The sequence below is a fragment of the Ipomoea nil genome, unplaced genomic scaffold (genome assembly GCF_001879475.1).
Source record: "Ipomoea nil cultivar Tokyo-kokei standard unplaced genomic scaffold, Asagao_1.1 scaffold2792, whole genome shotgun sequence".
NCBI classification, from domain to species: domain Eukaryota; kingdom Viridiplantae; phylum Streptophyta; class Magnoliopsida; order Solanales; family Convolvulaceae; genus Ipomoea; species Ipomoea nil.
Window position 1 is genome coordinate 2,714,605 of NW_017619220.1, and position 25,471 is coordinate 2,740,075.

Below are 25,471 nucleotides of genomic sequence, written 5' to 3' on the forward strand. Positions count from 1 at the left end.
CTAGACTGTCAAGACTCCTCAACAGATTCTGTGATCAAACACTGTCTTGTCGTCTTACAATTGTTTCTGCTTGTGTTTCTGATCTGATTGAGGAATGAATTGAAATGAGGCCACCAATTATGAGTAACCAGAATAGCATATTCCTTTTAGTTTTATACTCAATGATCAATTAAAAAACCATAATAAAATGCGCACCAGGTTTCTCGATCCAGAATCCAAATAGCATCTATATGATCTTCAACGTTGTCAAGCTAGAGGCTAACATTAGAACTATCAAAATCCAATCATGTGAACTTCATCTCCTTTTACTAGTTGAACATATCAGTAAGAACATCCTTTATGCTTGTAAGTCACAGTATCTATCTACAAGAAAGATTCTGGCATCATTCATGCATGCCCAAAGCCCTTATTATCTAAGTAACAAGCGTAGTCCTTCAACTTTCAAATTTTAACCAACTGAAATCCTTTAACTTTCAAGTTAACCATCGTGATCCTTCAACTTTCAAATTTTAACTAATAGTGGTCCTTCAAAAGAATCATGACTGGTTAAAATTTAAAAGTTGAAGGACCATGAGTGATTAACTTAAAAGTTTAAGACTAAATGTGACAAACTGATCCTACTCGAAGGATTCTAGATGACATTAACTAGATTAAGTGCGTACTTCGCTTGCATGGAGCTGAATGGAGTGTATTATCCTCACCGGATAACTGATAAGTGTCACCTTTAGATGGGTTGAATAAATGATGAAATCCATGCATATTCTCTTCTCTAGCATAAATCACTACCCAACAAGATAACCAAACAAAATCATAGTCAGTCTTCATGTATACATCTATCTCACAATTAAGATCAAGGTAAATAAAGAATCTGAATAGCATATATATATAGAACCATGGGATGAAGATTGACCACTTAATGTATATATATGCTATTCAGATTCTTTATTCAGAATCAGAAATAGCCATTATATACAGTGTTAATGACTTAATGTATATTAAATCTGATGGAAAACGCCTAAAACAATGTTTCCACATGTAATCTAACCACATCCTGTTCCTTTTCGTGTGGAAGACTGGGAATCCCAATCATTAAGAAACAATAATATATTCAACAGAGAATTAAATATAATATTATAGGTTTTCAAAAAGAATAAAATATTATAGGGTGTGTTTAGTAATCGATATACACACCAGGAATATGGAAATATAATCAAAATCATAATTAGAGTTTGGTTGACAAATTTTTAAAATACAATTATGGGATTTAATTATTCCTTCAATTAATAATCTCATTCCCTAATTAAAAACTGGTATCATTTCATGAAATTTAATTTTTTAGTTTGGATTAGTGTTTTTAGATTTTTGTATTGATTTTGTAAGTGTAAAAGTATTTACACGTTAAAACTTATTGGCTATTTTATTTAGTAGTAATATTATTAGTTCTAATTAAGAGGTAAATTAGAATTATTAGTGTTAATCTTCCTTTGGACTACTTTATATCTTCAAAGTGAATTTGAGTGGACAATATGCATTGGCAAGTGAAGAGGAAGTCAGCAGCAACGCATGAATGAAGCTTTCAAAACAAAAAAGATGTGGTTGTGATTTATTCAAATAAAAAGAGGCTAATATTAAGGATCAAAGTGGAGGCTTAATACTTGCTATAAAAAGAAGCCACACCAAAGAGGAAAGCTGCCAATTTTGAGATTAATATTCAAGAGCACACTTCTGATTTACAAAGCCTTCGATTTTAATGTATTTTATTATTTAATTCTGATGAATATTTAATCTGTACTACATGATCAGTACGTGGTACTGCTGAAGCATCTTGTGAAGATTGTTCGGGTATTCGTGTGTCAATCCTGGATAGGTGTTAGAAAGAGTGGTAGTGGTAAAGGCTGGAGGCCATATGTATTTACCTCTTGTAATACTCCTTTTTGGTGAACATCTATAGTGGATTGGGCAGACGTGGGTTGCCCCGCAGACGTAGGAGAAGGAGCTCCAAACTGCGTAACATTTCTTTGTGTTTTTTTACATTCTTTATGCTTTTAGCTTTCATTATTTACATTTGCTTAAACAAGTTTAATTAATGAACGTAACTACTGCATAACCTAATTAACAAGTAAAAACACATAGCTTTTATATTTCAAGTGTCACGGTGCAATTTCAATTGGTATCAAAGCCTGTAGACTTAATTTATTAGTCTATCGATCTGGCGATTTTGTGCCTCTTGAATTTATATCTTCAGCGACTTTTATTATTTATCTGTTTATTACTTATTTGTTTGATCTCACGGGGTGTTAAGTGTTACAGAATGGAGCGAACTAAAGTCCTTACCCAGTTGACCGGCGACAACTATGCATATTGGAAGGCTCGCACCCGTACGCATCTAAAAGCTAAAGGTGAAGCCGTATGACGGTCTGTGGTGTCAGGTTGGACACATCCCACTAAACCCAGTTCCAGCACTGATGGAACAGAAGTCACTAAGCCAGAGACTGAGTGGACTCAAATAGAGATAACCAATGCAGGAAACAATGATAAGGCTTTAGACACAATTTATTCTCTTATGCATGAAAGCCAGTTTTCAATTGTTGCAGGTATTCCTTCAGCTAAAGGTGCTTGGGAGGCTCTTGAGTCAACATACGAAGGAACTACCTCTGTAAAACAGTCGAAGCTGCAACTGGTTCAGTTAGAATTCGAAGAACTGCGCATGAACGAGGATGAAACAGTCATCGACTTTCATACTCGCATACAGGAACTGGCAAATCGCGCAATGGTCCTTGGTGAACCATTCTCGCAAGAGAAACTCGTCAAAAAGATACTGAGATCTTTACCGCCCAGGTTCCGAATGAAAGTCACAGCCATCCAAGAGCATGATGGCTGGGAGAAAAAATCTGTTACTCAGCTAATGGGAAATCTTAAAACATATGAAATGGAGATTTTAACTGATCATACGAAAAAACAAAAAAATATTGCTTTTGCCGCTGAAGAAAATAATGTAGTATCCGATACAGATGAAACTAGTGATGATACAGTTGCGTTCTTAACTAAACAGTTTTCCAAAATTTTGAAACAGGTATACAAAAACACACACAACAGAAATTCACAAAAGGGAGGAACGTCATTCAAGACTGCACCTAGGACAGGGGCGCCAAACGCCAAACAGCCTGTCTCACGTCCAGGACAGTCCAAAGAAAGGTCCAACAACAAAGGCATCAAGTGTTATGAATGCGAGGGATTTGGACATGTACAAGCTGAGTGCGCCACCTATCTTCGACGCAAAAAATCTATGTCAGCCATTACTTGGAGCGATGACGAGCCTGACGTTGAACCAACTGGGTCAGATGTCGAGGAAATTTCAGGTAATTTTGTTGCATTTACGGCACGAATTACTGACAGTTCAAAACCTGTTGAAGACTCAGAAGGTGGTGACTATGTCTCTGCAGAAGATGTGGAACAAAATGCTTTATCTTTTGAAGCTGAATTTAATAAGTTGTATCCCAAATGGGAAGCTTTAAGAAAAATGAACTGCAAACTAGCTAGTGAAATAGAGATTGTAACAAATGCAAATAAAGTACATCAAAATCAAGTAGCTGATAGGAATGTTTTGCTTAAAGAAGCAGCAGGTCGAGAGGAAAGACTTCAAAACGAAGTACAAACCAGAAATGTACTTCTTAAGGAAGCAGCTGACCGAGAAGCAAAACTCCAACAAGAAGTTCTGAATTTGAAACAGGAGCTCAGCACCTACAAACGACAAATTCAAATGATGGATACCACTTTAACACTTGATAAGATTCTTGGTTCCGGCAGGAAAACTTCTGCAAAATTTGGTTTGGGCTTCACTGGAAGTAACTCCAAAGATAAGACAGTATTTGTCAAAGCATTTGGACCTGATCCAGAGGACATCCCAGAATCCAGCACAAGGAAACGCTCCTATCGTAAAGTAAGCGCAGATAAGCTCCATTATAAACTATATAACCCTGTTTGCCACTATTGCAGGTTGCGTGGTCATACAAAACCTGGATGCTACTACTTTTACAAGGATCAAAGAATCGAGAAGTTCAGGCACAAGAACATTCAACCATTTACAAAACAGATTTGGGTTAAAAAGACTGACTATATTTCATTTATTTCTTTTCAATCTGAAAGTGCAGGACGAGAAGAGCAGTGGTATTTCGACAGTGGGTGTTCTAGTCACATGACAGAAAATGTCAAATTTCTAAGCAACGTGAAGGCTAGAAAAGGTGAAGTCACTTTTGGTGACAGTGTTAAAGGTCAAGTCACCGGCGTAGGCACTCTAAATGTGACTGGCCTACCCAAGTTAGAAAAAGTACTGCTTGTGAATGGTCTTCGTGAAAATCTCATAAGTATAAGCCAACTCTGCGAACAAAATTTGAATGTGTCCTTCACCAAAAATACATGCAGTGTCCTGGACGACACAAATCAATGCGTTATGGAAGGTAAGAGGTCAACTGACAATTGCTACATTCTGACCAACAATGTTGTTTTTCTGCAGGTCTAGTGTTGATGAAGCTGAGTTATGGCATCAAAAAGCTGGGACATCTAAGCTATAGCTCAGGAATTTTCTAAGGCATCTCAAAATGAAAACTGACAAATTTGCAATTGAGGGTTGCAATTAAGAATTACAGGTTCATTACTCTTCAATTCCTTTCGTTAATTTCTTGATTTTTTTTTTTTTGGTGTCATTGTCTAATATGTCTTGTGAAATACCTGCAAATATTCTTACGTCAAAAGCTGAGTTTTGTATGTGTTTTGTTACCTAAATTGGTGCCTTCTACTTCAATATACTTGCCTTCATCAAATCTTGACTATTCTTCATCCTTGCCTGTGTAATATTCTGCATCTGTGATAGGATCTGTTTCAAGATCAAGAAAGTTATCTTTTGAATTATTGGTGTTGTTCCTACATGCTCTCATATTGCATATATATCTCTTTTTTTTTTTTTATTTGGAGTGTGTCTCTCTATGGTTGGTTTGCCCTCTATTCTCATTTTTTTTTAATTTTCTCGCAATTAGTCCTTTTCGTTGCCTACTACTCTAAATTGCGGATTGATTCTTTGTGTTGTGTTCTTGACTGTTTTCTATGTGTTTCCTAAATGTTCTACTTGCGTTGTTTTTGCTTAGGTGTTCCTTGTGTTGAATTTTTGAATTCTCTATGGTTATTTGAATTAAAATTTGATGCAATTTGTTTAATATTTGTATTCTCCTGTGTTACTCTGTGTTATGTGTTTAGCCCGGTCATGACCGTATGTGTGTTTATTTGTGTGTTTTCCCGTGCTATCTGGTATGAATCTGTGCCTAAATTAGATTTATATGAATCTGTGCCTAATGTTGCTTTAGTTGAATCTCTGGCTGAATATGCTTTACCTGAATGTGATTACTGTCTTATTTACCAATCTGTCCTTTTGAGTGACCCAATTGTGTGTTTTTTGTGTTATGTGCTACGAATTTGTGCTTGAATACGTTGGTTACTTGGTATGTTTTATCCACTTAATCTGCTCCAAATTGACTTGTGCGTATATGTTATTTGTTAAAATTGTTTTGATAAATTTTTTCGTTTTTTGGTTTGGTATGTACTGGTTGTCTTTGTTGGAATAAAGCGGTAAGTAAGAAAGGGGGAGTAGTAGTTAATATGGTTTATGTATTGGCTTGACTATGACTGTTGCATATGGTATTCTTTTTGGTACTACTACTCTTATGGTAATCTTCTTTTGGTAAATCTCTTGCTATTATATCAGTCTTCGATTATGAAGTTTATGGTTATTAATTGGTTATTAATCTCTCGCCAAATATAAAGCCTTTATTTGGCTATATGATGCATTGGATTCTCTTACTGGAATTTCTCAGACTTTGGATTATCTCATTTGGTTATAGTTTTATTTGGCTCATCATAAACTCTGGGGTCTCATTTTATAATCATCACCTTATTTGGATTATCTTGGATTATCTACTTGATGAGGGCTAATACTGGCGCTACTACCAATGAAACTGATGATGCTGACGACGACTCAGTTTCGGGCACCCCGTCTGCACGGTAAATCTAATCCACTATTATGATGTTCACCTTCCTTTGTCATTTATTTGGCAAAAAGGGGGAGTTTTTGGAGTAAGGGGGAGTATTTTTTGATATTTGGATATTTGGATCTTTTGGAACTTTTGGAATATTATGAAAATAATTGGGATTATTATGGAGTGGTTTTATGAAGTATATATTATGAAGTATGTATCAGTGGAAGTTTTTGGAGTGTTTGATCCCACATTATTGGAAGTAGGTGAATTTGGTCCCACTATGTGCAATCTACGACCGCTTGAAGTTCCTTTTAATCAGGTACATTATTCACAAGTGGTCCAAAAAGAAATCGAGTCAATTTTTTGATCTTTGTGCCATTATTATCTTTTGTACTGTCCAGTACTTATACTAAGGGCTAATAAATAAAAAGAAATTGATTCTCAATCTTTTGCCCAAGGTATTTGATACTAGAGTTTTACCAAATAAAATGCCAAAGGGGGAGATTGTAAGTGTAAAAGTATTTACACGTTAAACCTTATTGACTATTTTATTTAGTAGTAATATTATTAGTTCTAATTAAGGGTCCGTTTGGAAACCAGGAAAATGACTTCTGGAAAATGTTTTCTGGAAAATGAGTCATTTTCCGGAAAACATTTTCCTTTCCGGTGTTTGGTTGCATTCTGGAAAACTGTTTTTGTGTGTTTGGTTCATTTTCTGGAAAATGAGTAGAATTGTATAATTAAACATTTTAATTATTTTATTTAGAATATTACAACATGTATAATAATATATAATAATATAATATTAATTTTAAATATAATAAAAAATAGCTAAGTTTTTCAACAAAAAAAAAAAAAAACTAATAATATATCAAAAATATTATGGTGGTGGTGGTGGTGTAGTGGTAGTGGTGTTATTCGTTATATAATAATAATAATAATAATAATAATAATAATAATAATAATAATAATAATAATAATAATAATAATAATAATAATAATTGGTGGTGGTGTGATGGTGGTGGTAGTATGACGATGGTGTGGTGGTGGTGGTGGTGGCGGCGACGGTGGTATGGTGGTGGCGGCGGCGGCGGTGGTATGGTGGTAGAGGTGGCGGCGACGGTGGTTGCGGTGGTATGGTGGTGGTAGTGGTGGTGGTGGTTGCGATGGTATGGTGGTGGTGGTGGCGGTGGCGGCGGTGGTGTGGTGGTGGTGGCGGTGGCGGCGGTGGTGTGGTAGTGGTGGCGGTGGTATGGTGGTGGTGGCGGCGGCGGTGGTATGACGGTAGTGGTGGCGGCGACGGTGGTTGCGGTGGTATGGTGGTAGTGGTGGCGGCAGCGGTGGTGTGACAATGGTGGTATGGTGGTGGTGGTGGCGGTGGTATGGTGGAGATGGCGGCGACGGTGGTATGTTGGTAGTGGTGGTGGTGGTGGTATGGTGTTGATGATGTTGGTGTAAAAGTTGGAAAATGACTTCCCCCAAAAAAAAGGGGAAGTCATTTTCCATAAAATTGCCTTCCTTTTCCATTGACTTCCACCCCATTTTCCTTTGACCAGTCATTTTCCAATGTAACCAAACACCAAAACCCCGGAAAATGACTTCCAGAAGTCATTTTCCGGGTTTCCAAACACACCCTAAGAGGTTAATTAGAATTATTAGTGTTAATCTTCCTTTGGACCACTTTATATCTTCAAAGTGAATTTGAGTGGACAATATGCATTGGCAAGTGAAGAGGAAGTCAGCAGCAACGCATGAATGAAGCTTTCAAAACAAAAAAGATGTGGTTGTGATTTATTCAAATAAAAAGAGGCTAATATTAAGGATCAAAGTGGAGGCTTAATACTTGCTATAAAAAGAAGCCACACCAAAGAGGAAAGCTGCCAATTTTGAGATTAATATTCAAGAGCACACTTCTGATTTACAAAGCCTTCGATTTTAATGTATTTTATTATTTAATTCTGATGAATATTTAATCTGTACTACATGATCAGTACGTGGTACTGCTGAAGCATCTTGTGAAGATTGTTCGGGTATTCGTGTGTCAATCCTGGATAGGTGTTAGAAAGAGTGGTAGTGGTAAAGGCTGGAGGCCATATGTATTTACCTCTTGTAATACTCCTTTTTGGTGAACATCTATAGTGGATTGGGCAGACGTGGGTTGCCCCGCAGACGTAGGAGAAGGAGCTCCAAACTGCGTAACATTTCTTTGTGTTTTTTTACATTCTTTATGCTTTTAGCTTTCATTATTTACATTTGCTTAAACAAGTTTAATTAATGAACGTAACTACTGCATAACCTAATTAACAAGTAAAAACACATAGCTTTTATATTTCAAGTGTCACGGTGCAATTTCAGATTTTTTTTATAGTGATGTTTTGGATGTCATTATATTACGATCAATTTCTTTAATTTTTAATTTTTGTATTTTAAAAACCTTTATTCCCATTATAGAGTCATACGAACCAAACATCAATATTGATAATCATTCAAATTCTATATTACTACCAAACATGCAAAATATTTTTCACCAAAATCCATTACCATTACCAATTATTTGTTTCTCATTCCAATTCTGATTCCCTTGTACGAATCAAACACACCCATAATGTGAATGGAATTTAGCTTTAAAAATTGATGGGATAATATTACATGAAACAAGATTCCAAGAAAGAAAGAAAGAAAGAGGGTCAACATGGAACTTCAATAGAATCAAACTCTTTAAGAATATGACATCCTTTGAGTACTTTTTTGTCTGTAATTGATTTACTTCCCAACCAAGACTTCAAATTTTTCATTGAGAATTCATCCCAACTACATTTATATATAGAGAGAGAGAGGTCTGCCCTCTGTTGTTCATCACCACAAAGCTAAGAAAAAATTCATCACAGATAGAGTTGAGATTTTCTTATAAAGATGATGCAGCCACAGCTCCTTCAGCCCTCCTGGCCATGTTCTTATAATGTCGATTACTCAACTCACCTTCAAACTAGGTTGTGCGGTTCACATGAAGATTCTTATGTAAGAGACAACTATACTCACTCTTCACTGGTCACCACAACTGACTACTCCTTTGGAATTTCCTCAGTCTCAGACTTTTCTGCCTTGTTCCCAAATGCGTATACTGAACTTTCAAGTTTGCAAAACGATATGCAAATACTCCCCCGCTCAAATATTGAACAATGCCTTACTCAACAACAATCATCGTGGGAATTGGGATGTGGCTAGGCAGGTGTTGTGACATCATCCGCTGCCTTTGTAAGAGAAGAGGACCCAACCTTACTGGAAGCGTGGATCCGAACATTCAATAAGATCCTTGAAAGAAAAATGGTAGGAATATATTCACCAAGGTATCAGAGCTCCAGGTTTGATAGAAAAACATGGAATTCTCCACTTAACATGGCATCAGAGCATGTTCGTTATTCCCACTTATATAACAGTGAAATAGTTGTTAACTCATACGGCTGAAAATGTCATTTTTATTCTTTTTACATTTATCAATTTATCAAAAAGTTAATGTTACCAAACACTTTTAAGTATAATCAGCTAGGTTTGCCAAACATAGCCTTTATACATTTTTATCGACTATTAGTTGTCATCTAAATTTGATTCTTTGATTACTTATTTAAATAAGTATAAAATATTTGCTAAAAATGAGGAGTGTGGACCAAAAAAGGGAAAAGAGAAAAAATGTGAGTTATATTAATTAAAATTATTTCAAATGCCGAATATATATACACAATTTTAGAGCAAGAACCAATGAAAATACTATCGGCTTCAACCAGACAAATACCTTAATTAAAATTATTTAAAGTGGAAAAGTCACTTTATTACGGGTGCCCCCTCGCAAATTATGTTGTGCAACCGTGTGCACCATGTATGGTGCACACGGTTGCAAAAACGACGTCGTTTTGACTAAAAACGTGCGTCCCACTTTAAAAAAAAAAAAAAAAAAATTCAGGTTCGATTCCCGGCAATAACATTTTTTTGCATAATTTAAATTATATATCCACAAATTCATAACTATATATCCACAAGTTCATAACTATATATCCACAGTGAATGAATAACACAAAATCCAGAATGAATGAACTAAATATCCACAATGAATGAACTAAATATTCACAATGAATGAACTAAACATCCACAATGAATGAACTAAATATCCACAATGAATGAACTAAATATTCACAATGAATGAACTAAACATCCACAATGAATGAACTAAATATCCACAATGAATGAACTAAATATCCACAAATTCATAACTATATATCCAAAAATTCATAACTATATATCCACAATAATTCATAACTATATATCCACAATAATGTTGTTGAGGGGAATCGAAATTGATTTTTTTTTTAAAATGGGACGCGCATTTTTAGTCAAAACGACATCGTTTTGCAACCGTGTGCACCATGCATGGTGCACAGGGTTGCACAACATAACTACTCGGTGTCCCCTATGCGTGGTAACTCCATTTCCATTATCAGAGTTTGATATTGCAGGGGAAGAATCCCAAACATCCACCCCACCATCACCTGAGTCGTCACCACGTTCGCCTACTCCACCTATGGTGCTTGCTCCACCACCCGCTGGAGCTAGAGCCCCACTACCCAGTCTACCTGTAGTCCCTGCTAAGTTTCCACAAGTTATAGATTGGGAATCAATGAGGTTTTTCAGTACTAGTTGCACATAGAGACCCTGAACAAGATGATTAACACTATCAAGGCTCAATCTACATCAACAGGTGCACCCCGGTCATCCTCCGAGGAAGATGCTGATATCATAGGCGCCCCTTTTGACGATGACCATTAGAGTTATAGAGATCGGATCAAATGCCATGTCACAAAAACATGTTTGTTCCCTCATTAATGTTCGTTTGAAACTAGTTATGAGCATTATAAATGGTAGGAATATATTTAATTTAGCATGGTATCAGAGCTTCAGGTTTGAAAAAAAATGGAATTATCCATTTAACATGGTATCAGAGCATGTTTGATCTACTTTGAGTTTCATCATATTATATCTAATGGCCTAGCTACCTAATAAAAATGAAATATAAGACTACCTCAAGTCACGGTAGATCATTATGCTATTTTTCCATTATATCTAATAATCTATACTTTGCGCCTTAAAATAAAATAAAAATGAATAAAGAAGAAGGTATGCCCATGCAAAATCTAGTTTATAGCTTCTACTTTTGTATTTTAGCGATCTTATCTTCTATTTATATGGCGAGTAAAGAGGATCAGAGTAGGGAAGGTAATGCAAACCTCATCTCCATGTATGGAACGCTCAAGCACAACTTTCCAAACAATGCTCTAATGGTGAACCTAATCCAATCTGACGACATCACATTTCGCATTGAGTAAATACTGCTCTAAGCTCCATCAATGCTCGAGTTGGGTGGTTACATGATTTCTATATAGTTCCATTTCGAGAAATATTGCTCACTAAGCAACCCAATGGATTTGATCATTATGTAGAGAACAAGAAGTGTGCTAGGGTTAATTTGTTTTTATGCTTTCTAGACCTAAACATTAGCTCGACCTAAACTGAAATACTTCAATCTACATGAATACTGAAAGAGCCCAAATAGCAATAAAATAGGAAAAATGAATAAAGAAAAAGTTATGCAATCTGGTTTATAGCTTCTACTTATGTATTTTAGTGATCTTATCTTCCATTTATATGGCGAGTAAAGAGGATCAGAGCGGGGATGGCAATGCAAACCTCATCTCCACGTACGGAACGCTCAAGCGCAACTTTCCAAACTATGCTCTAATGATGAAACTAATCCAATCCGACGATGTCACGTTTTGCGATGAATAAATACCGCGCCAAGCTTCATCAGTGCTCGAGTTGGGTGGCTACAGGATCTTTGAATGGTTCACTTTCAGGCTATACTGCTCACTGCGCAACCCAATGGATTTGATCGTTATGTAGAGAACAAGAAGTGCGCTACGATTTTGTTTTTATGCTCTCTAGAAATAAACTTTAGTCCGATCTAAATCGAAATACTTCCATCTATATGGATACTGAAAGAACCCAAATAGCAATAAAATAGAAAAAACGAATAAAGTAGAAGGTATGCCCATCCAAAAATCTGGTTTATAGCTTCTACTTATGTATTTTAGTGATCTTATCTTCCAGTTATATGGCGAGTAAAGAGGATCAGAGCGGGGATGGCAATGCAAACCTCATCTCCACGTACGGAACGCTCAAGCACGACTTTCCAAACTATGCTCTAATGATGAAACTAATCCAATCTGACGATGTCACGTTTCACAGTGAATAAATACCGCGCCAAGCTTCATCAATGCTTGAGTTGGAACGTTATGTGGAGAACAAGAAGTGCGCTAGGATTTTATTTTTATGCTTTCTAGAAATAAACTTTAGCCCGACCTAAACCGAAATACTTCCATCTACATGGATACTGAAAGAACCCAAATAGCCATAAAATAGAAAAAATGAATAAAGAAGAAGGTATGCCCATCCAAAATTTGGTTTATATCTTCTACTTATGTATTGTAGTGATTTTATCTTCTAGTTATATGGCGAGTAAAGAGGATCAGAGCAAGGATGGAAATGCAAACTTATCACTACGTACGGAGCGCTCAAGCGTGACTTTCCAAACCACGCTCTAATGGTGAACCTAATCTGATCCGACGACGTCACATTCCGCGTTGAATAAATACCGCGCCAAGCTCCATCAGTGCTCGAGTTGGGTGGTTGTAAAATCTCTTCGTAGTTCTATTTCGAGCAATGCTGCTCACTACGCGACCCAATAATGGATTAGATCATTATGTAGATAACCAGATGTGGGCTAGGGTTTTGTTTTTATGCTTTCTAAACATAAAATTTTAGCCCAGCTTAAACCAAAACACTTCCATCTACATGGATACTGAAAGAGCCAAAATAACCATAACAATTTAAAAAATAATAATAATAAAGAAGAAGGTATGTCCATCCAAAATCTTGTTTATAGCTTCTACTTTTGTATTTTAGTGATCTTATCTTCTAGTTATATGGCGAGTAAAGAAGATTAGAGCGGGGGTGGCAATGCAAACCTCATCCCCACGTACGGAACTAGGCCTGTGCAGAACCCGCCCGACCCGAACCCGACATAAGAGAGTGGTGCGAAAAACGAACCCGAATAGCCTAATCCGAACCGCGGCCGAGAACGACGCCGATTTAATGAATTCGGGGAAGGGGTATATTTTCCACCCGAACCCGTCCGATTACCCGATTTAGGTTAAGGGTTTGTATACCCTAAGTAAAGCGACGTCGTGCAGGCCTAGTATATATAGAAGATGAACGGAGAACTCGGAAACCCTAGTCTCATACTCTCATTTGCGCAGCTCTTGGCACTTCCCTTCTTCCAGAGAACTCTCTGACTTCTCTCTTCTCTCTACCCTAGTTCTCTCAAAGTCTCTCGTTCTCTCTCAGCCCTTCTCAGAATCCCAGCTTCTCTTAATCTCTGAGAGTGTGACTGTGTGGTAGCTATTATTCTCCGGTGGAAGCCCTCAAGCCCCATTCCTTTCTGGTAGCCCCTTTGAGAGTCTGAGTCGAAGCGAGTCTCCGGTGGAAGCGATACTCCAGTGGATTGTAGTTCGCTGTCTAGGAATCGAAGCCCTTTGTTCTCGGGGGTTTAATTTAGAGAAACGAAGTAATCTCTATTCTCTAAACCCTAATCTTATAGATTGTTAGATACTTAGATTATATTCTTATACTCTTATAGATTGTGAATTGTGTGGACTGTTATAATGTGATCTGTTGAGAAGTTTCAGATTGCATGTCACTTGTCTCTAATTTGTGATACTTTGAGTCTTTGATAGTTTGATTAGGGTTTATGTGATTGTGATTCACTGATTTGTGTGGACTGTGATAATGTGATCTGTTGAGAAGTTCCAGATTGCATGTCACTTGTCTCTAATTTGTGATACTTTGATAGTTTGATTAGGGTTTATGTGATTGTGATTCACTGATTTGTGTGGACTGTGATAATGTGATTTGTTGAGAAGTTCTAGATTGCATGTCACTTGTCTCTAATTTGTGATACTTTGATAGTTTGATTAGGGTTTATGTGATTGTGATTCACTGATTTGTGTAGACTGTGATAATGTGATCTGTTGAGACTTGAGAAGTTCCAGATTGCATATTTGCATCAATTGCATGTCACTTGTCTCTAATTTGTGATCTGTTGGTGGAAGCTCTAGCCCCTGTGTCCCTTTGCACCTGGAAATCCATATTCCATATAAATAATGATTGATGAGCATTATAAATTTATAATTTATAAGTGTAAATCTGTGTAACTGTGTTGTCCCTTAAAGGAGTTAAAGGCTTTAAGGGTTAATTGTCCCTAATCTGGTGGAAGCCCTAGCCCCTGTGTGTGAAATCCATATAGATAATGAGCATTATAAAGTGACATACATCTACTTAGCTTGAATGCCTGATTATGGATTTCTTTGTAAATTGTAAATTGTATTAAGTTTATGGATATGTGACCCTTAAATCGTTTATGTGCAATTCTGCATACATGATGACATGTGAAATTAACTGAATTATACCTTTTTAAGTAATTATATGAATATATGTGGTAATGTGCATGCTTGATGCCTCTGTCCATAGTTGTTGATAATTTTCCATGAGTGATTTCCCATTCACTGATACTTTCCTTTTTTTAGATGGAAAGTATTAGTGGTTTATCTGGATGTCAACCTGAGGTGGAAGCCACAGCTGTAGAGACAAATACATCTCGGTCTCAGCAGCCTTTGCCTCCACCTGTTCCTAAGAAAAGGAAAGTGGTTGATACCAGATCTCCTGTATGGGATCACTTTGATAAGATCAAAGACTCTGAGGGCATTGTTATCAAGGGAAAATGTTTATACTGTGCTAGGGTGTATTGTTGTGAGTCCAAGAAACATGGGACTTCTTCTCTCAAACATAATGTGGTAAACTGCCTTAAAAATCCTCACTCTAAGGATACAAGGCAATCCTTGCTTACTTTCCAACCTGGACCTTCTTCTGCTGAAACTGAAAGTAGTGAAGGATCTGAAGGGGTGTTAGGTACTTGGGTATTTGACCAAGACTTGATAAGGAGAGCCTTAGTTGAGATGATTATTCTGGATGAATTGCCTTTTAGGATAGTTGGGGACAGGGGTTTAGAAAGTTTGTGTTTGTTTGCTGTCCTAGGTTTAACTTGAAGAAGTTCTTTAGGACTAGTAGTAAGAGGGTTAGTATCACAACTGATACATGGACCTCAGTCCAGAGAATAAACTACATGTGCATAACTGCACATTTCATTGACAGTGAGTGGAAGCTCCAAAAGAAAATCATTTCATTTGTTCCTATCTATTCCCACAAGGGTGAAAGTATTGCAAAGGCTTTAGAAAGTTGTCTTATGGACTTTGTGTTTCTGTTGGGAAACCTCAAGCATTATTGAAATCCCAGATTAAGAAACAAAAATTGGGTAGTGGTGATTTGTCAATGAAAAAAAACTGAGTTGGAGGTGTATTTGTCTGAGGTCATTGTGGATGATGAGGATTCTTTTGACCTTCTAAGATGGTGGAAGCTGAATTCTGATAGGTTCCCTGTGTTATCTAAAATGGCAAGGGATGTACTTGCTGTTCCAATCTCTACTGTTGCATCTGAATCAGCATTCAGTACCCGTGGCAGGGTACTAGATGCCTTTAGGAGTTCCCTAACTCCTAAGATTGTTGAGGCACTTGTGTGTGCACAGGATTGGTTGAAGTTATCCAATCAACCAATCTCTGTTGAAGAAATTATTGAAGATGTTGAAAGGATTGAGAAAGGTAAATCTCTAAAATTTACATTTTTAAACTTAGAAGTTATAACTATTTAGTATAAATTAATACTTCTTTTAACTTATACTTGTGTTTTTTTTTCTTTTTGCAGAGTTGTGTAGCACATCCACCACTGGAGTTGGATCATTGCCTACAATACCTGTATGGTTATATACTTATAACTTATATTCCATAAAGCATTTCTGTATTTATTTTGATATTTGATCAATGATTATTATATGATATGTCTGTATGACTGCATCAGTGTTACAGTGTATGTGTATCAAATATCAATGTCCCTCAGGCCCTCATTCCTTGGCTTGGAAATGGAAAGTGTTCAATGGCTTGGTGACATTTTAAATGTTGCTGCCATTGAGCATTTGGCACCTGAATTATGAATGGTGTCTGGTAAAGTGGTAATGTATATGGCTTCACTTTTCTCCAGTCTCCATATCTTTGTTATTGACTTATTGTTAATTACTTAATTGTCTTTGGCCCCTTGTGCAATGATGATGCTTCCACCATGTTTTCTGAATATATAGAATTGGGTTTGGCATGTTGCCTATGTAGTGTGTGTTTTGTGCCATACTCATATTGAGCAATTTCCCCCAATCCTTAGTTGATCTGGAAAAATAGCAATCTGAGCACTCTATATAAAATTATATTTATAAATTATCTATCATGTATAATGTATAAATCTCATATTCTAACTCATTCATGTTCAATTGTTTAAAGTTTATATATTTTAAAGCTTATAAAAGTTTTGTGTTTTTACTTATCAGGAAGAGGAATAGCCAAATAGGTTATTATCATATTATTATGTATTTTAATATAGAGATACACAGATAGTGGTCTACTGGTATTCTTTTTGTGGACTCCTTGTAAATGACTAAATGCTGATTGCTGAATGCCTGAATGCTGAGTTGCTGACTGCTGAGGCTTGGTGGCTTCGACTTTGGAGTTTGGACATTGGACTTTCAAGTTTTGGAGGCTTGGATTAATGCTTAATTGCTTACTGCTTTATGTCTGAACTTCAGTGTTTTGTATTTTTGTTATTTTGTATTTTTGTATGCTTAGTCAGTTAGTCTGTAATCAGTATCAAATGCTTATGAATGTAAATTTTAATTTGTAACTGTGAACTTGTGAAGTGTCTTACACTTTTACTCCTTAAGTAGTTCTGTATTTTAGACTTTTAGTGGTTAAGTTTTAAAAATCAGTTCTTTTTGTTAAATAAATTTATTATTTTTGCACTTACACTTTTATCTTCAATAACCGAACTATCTGACGGTTGAGTCGGATATCCGAACGGTAATTCGGAAGAATATCCGACGAAATTAGGTGGGAAAATAAACGGATAGGTGCTCGAATATGGTATCTGAAGTCCGATCGGGATTAGCCTTCCGCGAGCCCGAACCCGTCCGTTGCACAGGCCTATACGGAACGCTTAAGCGCGACTTTCCAAACCACGCTCTAATGATGAACCTAATCCAATCCGGCGACGTCACATTCCACAGTGAATAAATACCACACCAAGCTTTATCAGTGCTCGAGTTGGGTGGCTGCAGGATCTCTGTATAGTTCCATTTTCAAGGAATACTGTTCACTACGCAACACAATGGATTTAATCATTATGTAGAGAACTAGAAGTGTGCTAGGGTTTTATTTTTATGCTTTCTATGTAAAGGAATAGTGTATATTAGTTTGTTTAGTTTGTGTGGTTAGACTTTGTCTGGCTTTGTTAGAATTAGTCTGCATGATATTAGTGTAGAAGTTGTTGTATCCCGGCTATTTAAGCTCTCATCCTTTCTCATAATAAAGCATTCAGTTACTATCTCTATATGGCTTACTCTAACGAACAATTTTTTTTCTCTCCCTCTCTCCTTCCTTCCCACTAAATGGCCATCAATATAGAGAAACAAGTCATTCAACTTATGCCCCAGCCAATTTTCCCCTTAAATTGACATCTTCCAACTTTCAAGTTTGGAGAAAACGGATTCAAGCCTCTCTTATTAGCCTTGACTTACTCGGCTACATTGACAGTACCACTCCAGCTCCTGCACAATTCAGTGATACAGCCCAAAAAGAGCATAATCCAGAATACATCACATGGTTTAGACAAGATCAAACCATTATCAATGCCATTTTAGGGAGCTGTTCTGACACTATCCAACCGTTGATCTCTTTCGCGGCATCCTCTACTGTCGCCTGGGAACGATTAACTACAACTTTTGCAAGCACATCACCGTCTCGCATTGTCTCACTAAAAACCAAACTGGCTTCAAATCCTCAAAATGGTTGTCCAGTTGAGGAATACGTTGATGAGATGTTTAATATTGCTGAAGCTCGTTCCTTTGATCAAAACCCAATCAGTGAGCAAGACCTGGTAATCCATATTCTTACTCAACTCAATGACGATTATGATCAGATAGTTCCTGAGCTACATATACGACCAACCCCTATTACGTTCTCGGAACTCAAGGACGAGCTCACAGAATTTGAAAGGCAAAAGAAGAAGAAAGATGCTACTAGACAGTCTCTTATCGTTACAAACCTACAGTCAATGTCACACAACGCTAGTCTGGTTTTTTGCAAAATAGCAGGAATAACTATAAGTCTAATCGGAACAATAATGGTCAACAGTTTCAATAGTACAAACGATCCAACAACTCCACTTAACGTAGCCCAAACATGGTCTGCAAGTTCTGTAATTTCAATGGCCATGAAGCACGCGAATGTCGTAAGCTGCAACACTTCTTGTGAGATGATTGTAGCAAAAATGAGTGATGGTGAGTGTACGGATGTGACATGTCATCCTCAGGGAATTGAGTTATGATACGTAACACGCAATCAAAAACAACTAGGCACTAGTACTAGGCAATCAACAAGAAGCTAAGCAAACCATAATAAGGTTGAGACTACGGTAACCAAACAAAATAACACAAACACTACATATTAACAAGAGATAAACACGAAATAAAGAAATCGGACTCAAGCTAGGGAGCATTATCATCTAGATGCTTCAACAACCTATGGGATTAGGGAGAACAAATAACCAAAGAGTCAATGGGGAATGCACATAAGTATCCTAGTCTACTAACCACTCTCGTAATCAATAAACACTATTAGAAATTATGAAATTTCCGACCACCTGAAAGTGATCTTAAATCAAGTCGAAAGTCTTGTTCCGACCACTTTTGGTATCCGGAAAAACCTTTGTTGCTATTTCCGACCACTTTTTGGTGTCAACTTGATTTAAGATCACTTTCATGTGGTCGAAAATTCCATAATTTCCGGTAGTGAAACAAGGATTAAAACAAGGAATTAATTCTCTTATAATATGGGTATTAACTCTCTTATAATATGAGTATATGATGGCTAACTTATCCACCAAGAACGTCTGGTTTGGAAAACTTGTCATTAATTGTTGTATGAAGGTTCCTAGACTGTCAAGACTCCTCAACAGATTCTTTGATCAAACACTGTCTTGTCGTTTTATAATTGTTTCTTGTGTTTCTGATGATCTGATTGAGGAATGAAATGAGGCCACCAATGATGATGAGTAACCAGAATGGCATATTCCGTCCGTTTGGAAACTCGTAAAATGATTTCTGACAAATGTTTTATGAGTTTTCAATGTTTGGATGCAGTAAAAAAATTCAGACAACGGAAAACATTTTCCATTGATTGGGAAAAATGTAGGTATTTTTGCGGAAAATGAATTACGCCAAAATTGGCGCAAGTCATTTTCCGCCAATACTCAAAACATGGTTGCCTTCGCTGCCTTCGATTCCTTAGTTTCCATCCATTCTTATATTTTTCAGAATGCAACCAAACACCGAAAACGAAAATGTTTTTTTGAAAAATGAATCATTTTTCAAAATACATTTTCCAAGTCATTTTTCCTACTTTCCAAACAGACCTAAAAATCATAATAAAATGAGCACCAGGTTTCTCAATCCAGTATGATCTTCAACGTTGTCATTTGTCAAGCGGCTAACATTAGAACTATCGAAATCCAATAATGCGAACTTCATCATATCTCGTTTTACTAGTTGAACATATCAGTAAGAACATCCTTAGCTTTATGCTGGTAAGTCACAATCGTTATACCCTACACCACGGTGCGCGTAGCACTGTGCGCCACGCGTCTCCCAAAACGACGTCGTTTTGGGAGGCGCGGTAGGAAGTTGTTGTGATTATATGTATTTGTTCACACAATTATGTGTATTTGTTCATACAGTTATGTACATTTTTTATACAATTATGTACATTTTTTATACAATTATGTACATTCTTTTTATACAATTATGTACATCCGAATCAGAAAATTTGTGTGTATTATGTTAAGAGTTGATGTGTATTATGTTAAAAGTTTATGTTTATTATGTATTATGTTAGATTATGTGTATTATCTTTTAAAAAGAGTATGTATATTTTGTTATATGATTATGTACATTCATGTATACAATTATGTATATTCTAGTATAACATTATGTACATTTTTGAACAGCGGGTTTTTTTTAAAGAAAAATTACTGCCATTCACTGAGGCGGGAAATTTCAAAAAAAAAAAAAAAAAAAATTAAAACGACGTCGTTTTGCATCTGGGCGCACAGTACAACGCGCATCGTGGTGTAGGATATAAATTGCCGATAAGTCACAATACTGCAAGAAAGATTCTGGCATCATGCATGCATGCCCAAAGCCCATTATCTAATTAAACTTTCAAATTTTAACCAACTAAAGTCCTTTAACTTTCAAGTTAACTCCTTGATCCTTCAACTTTCAAATTTTAACCAACACGGGTCTTTCTAAAGGTTTTGAAAGTTGAAGGATCATAGTGATTAATTTGAAAATTTAGAACTAAACGTGACAAAATCACTATACTTAGAGGACTTTAAATGACGTTAACTTGATTAAGTATGTACTTATTATACTCAAAAACCACTATACTTTGAGAACCCTAGATGATATTAACTCGATTAAGTATGTACTTGCATGGAGCTGATTGGACTGTATTATTCTCACCAGATAACTAATAAGTTTCATCTTTTTTTTTTTTTTGATACACTCCGGGTTTCCACCGTCGGACATAATGACTAATCCCCACGCTGAATTATAGACATTTCTTTTAGGTGGAACAGCTGGCCTGGTAATAAGTGTCATCTTTAGATGGTTTGAATAAATGATGAAATTCATGCATATTCTCTTCGAATTAATTTCACTTTTGGTCCCACGACTTTAGAGGATCTATCACTTTTGGTGCACAACTTTAAAAGTTTTCAATTTTGGTGCCTAACTTTGTTGTTTTTATCAATTTTGGTCCTTTCAACCAAATTGACGACGAAATATTGCTGAATTTTATATTTTTAGGGGTAAAATCGTCATCCCAAGGAAACATCTTCAATATCTAAACAAAATTACTCTAAAATCATATCTATAGGTGTTTGATCGATGAGAATAATTGGGAAGACGGACAGAAACTAGACACAGATCTATGAGATTTATAGCATCGACGATTGCCAAACTCTTATATTTCTCTTAACATGATTTTTCTTTTGTTTAGATATTGAATATCTTTCATCTTGGGATGACGATTTTGCCCATAAAATGTAAAATCCGGCAATATTTCGCAGTCAATTTAGTCGAAAGGACCAAAATTGATAAAAATAACAAAGTTAGACACCAAAATTGAAAAAATTTAAAGTTGTGCACCAAAAATGATAGAACCTCTAAAGTCGTGAGACCAAAAGTGAAATTAGTTCGGTTGTATTCTCTTCTCTAGCATAAATCACTACACAACAAGATAACCAAACAAAATCATAGTCAGTCTTCATGTATACATCTACTATCTCACAATTAAGATCAAGGTAAATAAAGAATCTGAATAGCATATATATATATATATATATATAGAAACATGGGATGAAGATTGACCACTGATTTGGATAAATATGCAATTGCAGAAGATTTATTTTTTCAAAAAATTAAAATCCTTATCTTTCAAAAATAGCCATTACAGTGTTAATGACTTAATGTATATTAAATCTGATGGAAAGCGCCTAAAACAATGTTTCCACACGTAATCAAACCGTATCCTGTTCCTTTTCGTGTGGAAGACTGGGAATCCCAATTATCATGAAACAATAATATATTCTACAGAGAATTAAAAATAATATATAGGGTTTGTTTGGTTCATGGATTTACACACCAAGAATGAGAATCAAAATCATAATTAGAGTTTGGATGACAACTTTTTAAACCATAACTATGAGATTTAATTACCAGTTCGATTAAAAACTCCCTTCCCTAATTAAAAACGAGTATCATTTCATCGTATTGATAATTTAATTTCTTTAAGTTTGGATTAATGCTCGCTTTTAGATTTTTGTATTAATTTTTTTTTGTTTATATTGATGCTTTAGATGTCATTATATTATGATCAATTGACTTAATTTTATATTTTTATACTTTTAAAACTTTTATTTCTATTATAGGGTTATATGTAACCAAACATCAATATTCGTAATTATTCTAATTCTACCTTACTATCAAACATGTAAAATATTTTCACTAAACTCATTATCCTTACCTATTATTTGATTCCTGTCTCAATTCTGATTCCTTGTGCGAACCAAACACACCCATAGTGTGAATGGAATTTATCTTTAAAAATTGATGGGATAATATTACATGAAACAAGATTCCAAGAAAGAAAGAGAGTCAACATGAAACTTCAACAGAATCAAACTCTTTAAGAATATGACATCCTTTGAGTACTTTTTTGTCTGTACTGTAATTGATTTACTTCCCAACCAAGACTTGAAAGTTGAAATTTTGCATTGAGAATTCATCCCAACTACATTTATATATACAGAGGACTGCACTCTACTGCTCATCACCACAAAGCTAAGAAAAAATTCATCAGATAGAGTTGAGATTTCCTTATAAAGATGATGCAGCCACAGCTCCTTCACCCCTCCTGGCCATCCTCTTATAACGTCGATTACTCAACTCACCCTCGAACTAGGTTGTACGGTTCACATGAAGATTCCTATGTAAGAGACAACTATACTCACTCTACACTGGTCTCAGACTTTACGGCCTTGTTTCCAGATGTGTTTACTGAACTTTCAAGTTTGCAAAATGATATGCAAATACTCTCCTCGCTCCCAGAGGGTGAGGATCCAGTGCCTTGTGAGTTTGAGGATGTTTGCAAGTGGCTAAACATTAGTGACAGCGAATGGAGTCCTAGCCTTTCGGTTGTATCTTCTGAGGCTTCGTTTTCGATTGCTCAATCATCTATATTTCCAGGGAGTGGAGTGGAAGTAGACACTCAATTGAGCCTTCATCACTTGCTGGGGGCTTATGCAGAGGCCATGGAAAACGGGCACGAGGAACTTGCAGAGGTTATTGTGAAGCGTATAAGGGGAAAGGCGAGTCCTTTGGGCGAAACGCTGGAGCGTATTGCACACAGCCTATTCGAATCCAATAAAGAAGATCAAGAAGGTTACCTAAGACAAGAATCAATCAAGAACTTTGAGCAAGCATTCAGGGCATTCTACCAAATTCTCCCATGTGGGAGATTTGCTCACTTTGCTGCTAACTCAGCCATTCTTGAAGCCTTGCCAAATGATGCCGAAACAGTTCACATAATAGATTTCGATATGGGAGAAGGGGTTCAATGGCCTCCGGTGATCGAAGCCATGGCTAAAAAAAGAAGGGCTTTAAGACTCACATCCATAAAAACCAACCATGAATCCCCCAGCAATCAATGGAGATATGAGGAGACAAAGAGAAGGCTTTATGATCACGCAAAGCCATTCGGCCTAAACCTGCAGATCGAGGAAACGAGCATCGAGGAACTAGCCATCGAAACGAAAAGGACAAAGAAGAAAGAATGGTTGGCTTTCAACTGCATGTTTAGGCTCCCACACATGGCAACAAACATGCCACAAACAAGTTCTCGAGCCATGGAGTTCCTAAAGATAGCTAAGCAACTTTTAGCCCATAATTCTGAAACCCAAACCGGAATCATCGTTTTCGCCCATGGAGAATCAGAGGGCTGCAACACTTCAAACTACACCTCTTTCTTTAACAAGAAACTAGTACACTACAAGTCCCTTTTGGAATCAATTGAATGGCACTTCCCAGCTATTCTCTCAGAAGCAAGAATTGCCTTGGAGAGTATATTTCTAGCACCTTGTATTAACTCTGAATCTTGGTACCAAGACTGGGAGCAAAACAAGATTAGACTAACTTGTGATTTTCTGCCACAAACACTAAGCAGAGAGAATTTAGTTGAAGCAAAAGAATTAGTGGGAGAAAGGGAGAGTCCATACAGAGTCAGCATTGAAGAACAGAAACAAAATGAGATGATCTTGGAATGGAGAGGAACACCACTGATCAGAGTCTCAACCTGGATGTAAATTAGAAGACAAGAATCTCGGGCAAACAGACAACATAGGAACGCACAAAATTATTTCTTTATTTTATTGGGATTTTGTAAAGAGATGAATCCTATACTATACATTATTTTATCCTAGTGTATATGTCTTTGCATAGATTGGATTATGTTAGTAGCATAGGGAGACACTGTAAAGACCAATAGTACATATTATTAAAATAAATTATTTTTATTATATTTGTTCATTGCCCGTCTTTTGAGTAGAACTTGTAACCCTGATCAAAGGCGGAGACATGTGTATTTCGTGGGTCCAATAGTACATATTATTAGCTTCAATTATTCGAGTACATTATAATGGCAAATTATTGTGTGGATTGTGGTTCACGCAGCTGTGCAAACCACAGTTCAAAATGACGTTGTTTTGATGTTAAAAAAAAATTTCTTGCTCTACGCACGTGTTAGAATAATGAACATTCTGGGGTAAGATAATGTGCTTTATGAGTTAGAATAATGTACTTTATATGTGTTAAAAATAATGAAATTAAGTTTTTATGGTAGGATAATGTATTTTATGAGTTAGAATAATGTACTTTATGTGTTACAATAATGTATTTTATGAGTTAGAATAATGTGTAATGTACTTTATGTGTTAGAATAATGAAATTTCTAGGATAAGATAATATATTTTGAGTTACAAACTTACAATAATGTACTTTATATGTTAGAACAATATATTTTGTGAGTTAGAATAGTATATTTTATGTATTTTTGGACTGTGAAAAACACAGTTGTGGACCGTAATGGTTGCATTATAATCAGCTCCGTTTACATTATTCTCGAATTACTATCAAATTTGTGTTTGTTTTTATTACCTTGACATATAGTAAATAAATTTAGACATGAAAAGATAACATTAAATGAAAGTCCAACTTTTTATAGTCTAGTGTTGAAAATTTGCAACATTCGAGTTACAAACAACTTACAAGTGGTAACAACAATTTGTCTTTTTTCCCAGTTTTGTATCAAATTCTTTTGATGCTGAGAATATGATTCAAATATGCTGTCTGAAAATGGGGAATGAACTTAGATGCTAGTGGGATTGATTTTGAGTGTTAAATCAAAATGTGGGAAAGATGGGCTTGAGCTTCCATCTCAAGAATATCCTTAGATTTTGCTCGATTTACCTCTTCATAGGCATAGAGTGGATTCATGAGTTCATAGTCTGACGGA

At 36.1% G+C, this 25,471-nt stretch overlaps 1 protein-coding gene and 1 long non-coding RNA gene across 2 annotated transcripts; one reads left to right on the forward strand and one right to left on the reverse strand.

The window, feature by feature from the left end:
* Window positions 1-999: 999 nt before the first annotated feature.
* LOC109157735 lies at window positions 1,000-22,020 on the reverse strand. Its single transcript, XR_002050281.1, has 3 exons — window positions 21,980-22,020; window positions 3,162-3,164; window positions 1,000-1,073 (listed from the first exon to the last, which is right to left on the reverse strand). It is a non-coding gene; the product is annotated as an uncharacterized LOC109157735 (long non-coding RNA).
* Window positions 22,021-22,637: 617 nt separating this feature from the next.
* Window positions 22,638-24,484, forward strand: LOC109157734 (nodulation-signaling pathway 2 protein-like). Its single transcript, XM_019305578.1, has one exon. The coding sequence runs from the start codon at window positions 22,788-22,790 to the stop codon at window positions 24,261-24,263; it is 1,476 nt and encodes a 491-aa protein (XP_019161123.1). The 5' UTR covers window positions 22,638-22,787; the 3' UTR covers window positions 24,264-24,484.
* The last annotated feature ends 987 nt before the right edge of the window (window positions 24,485-25,471 follow it).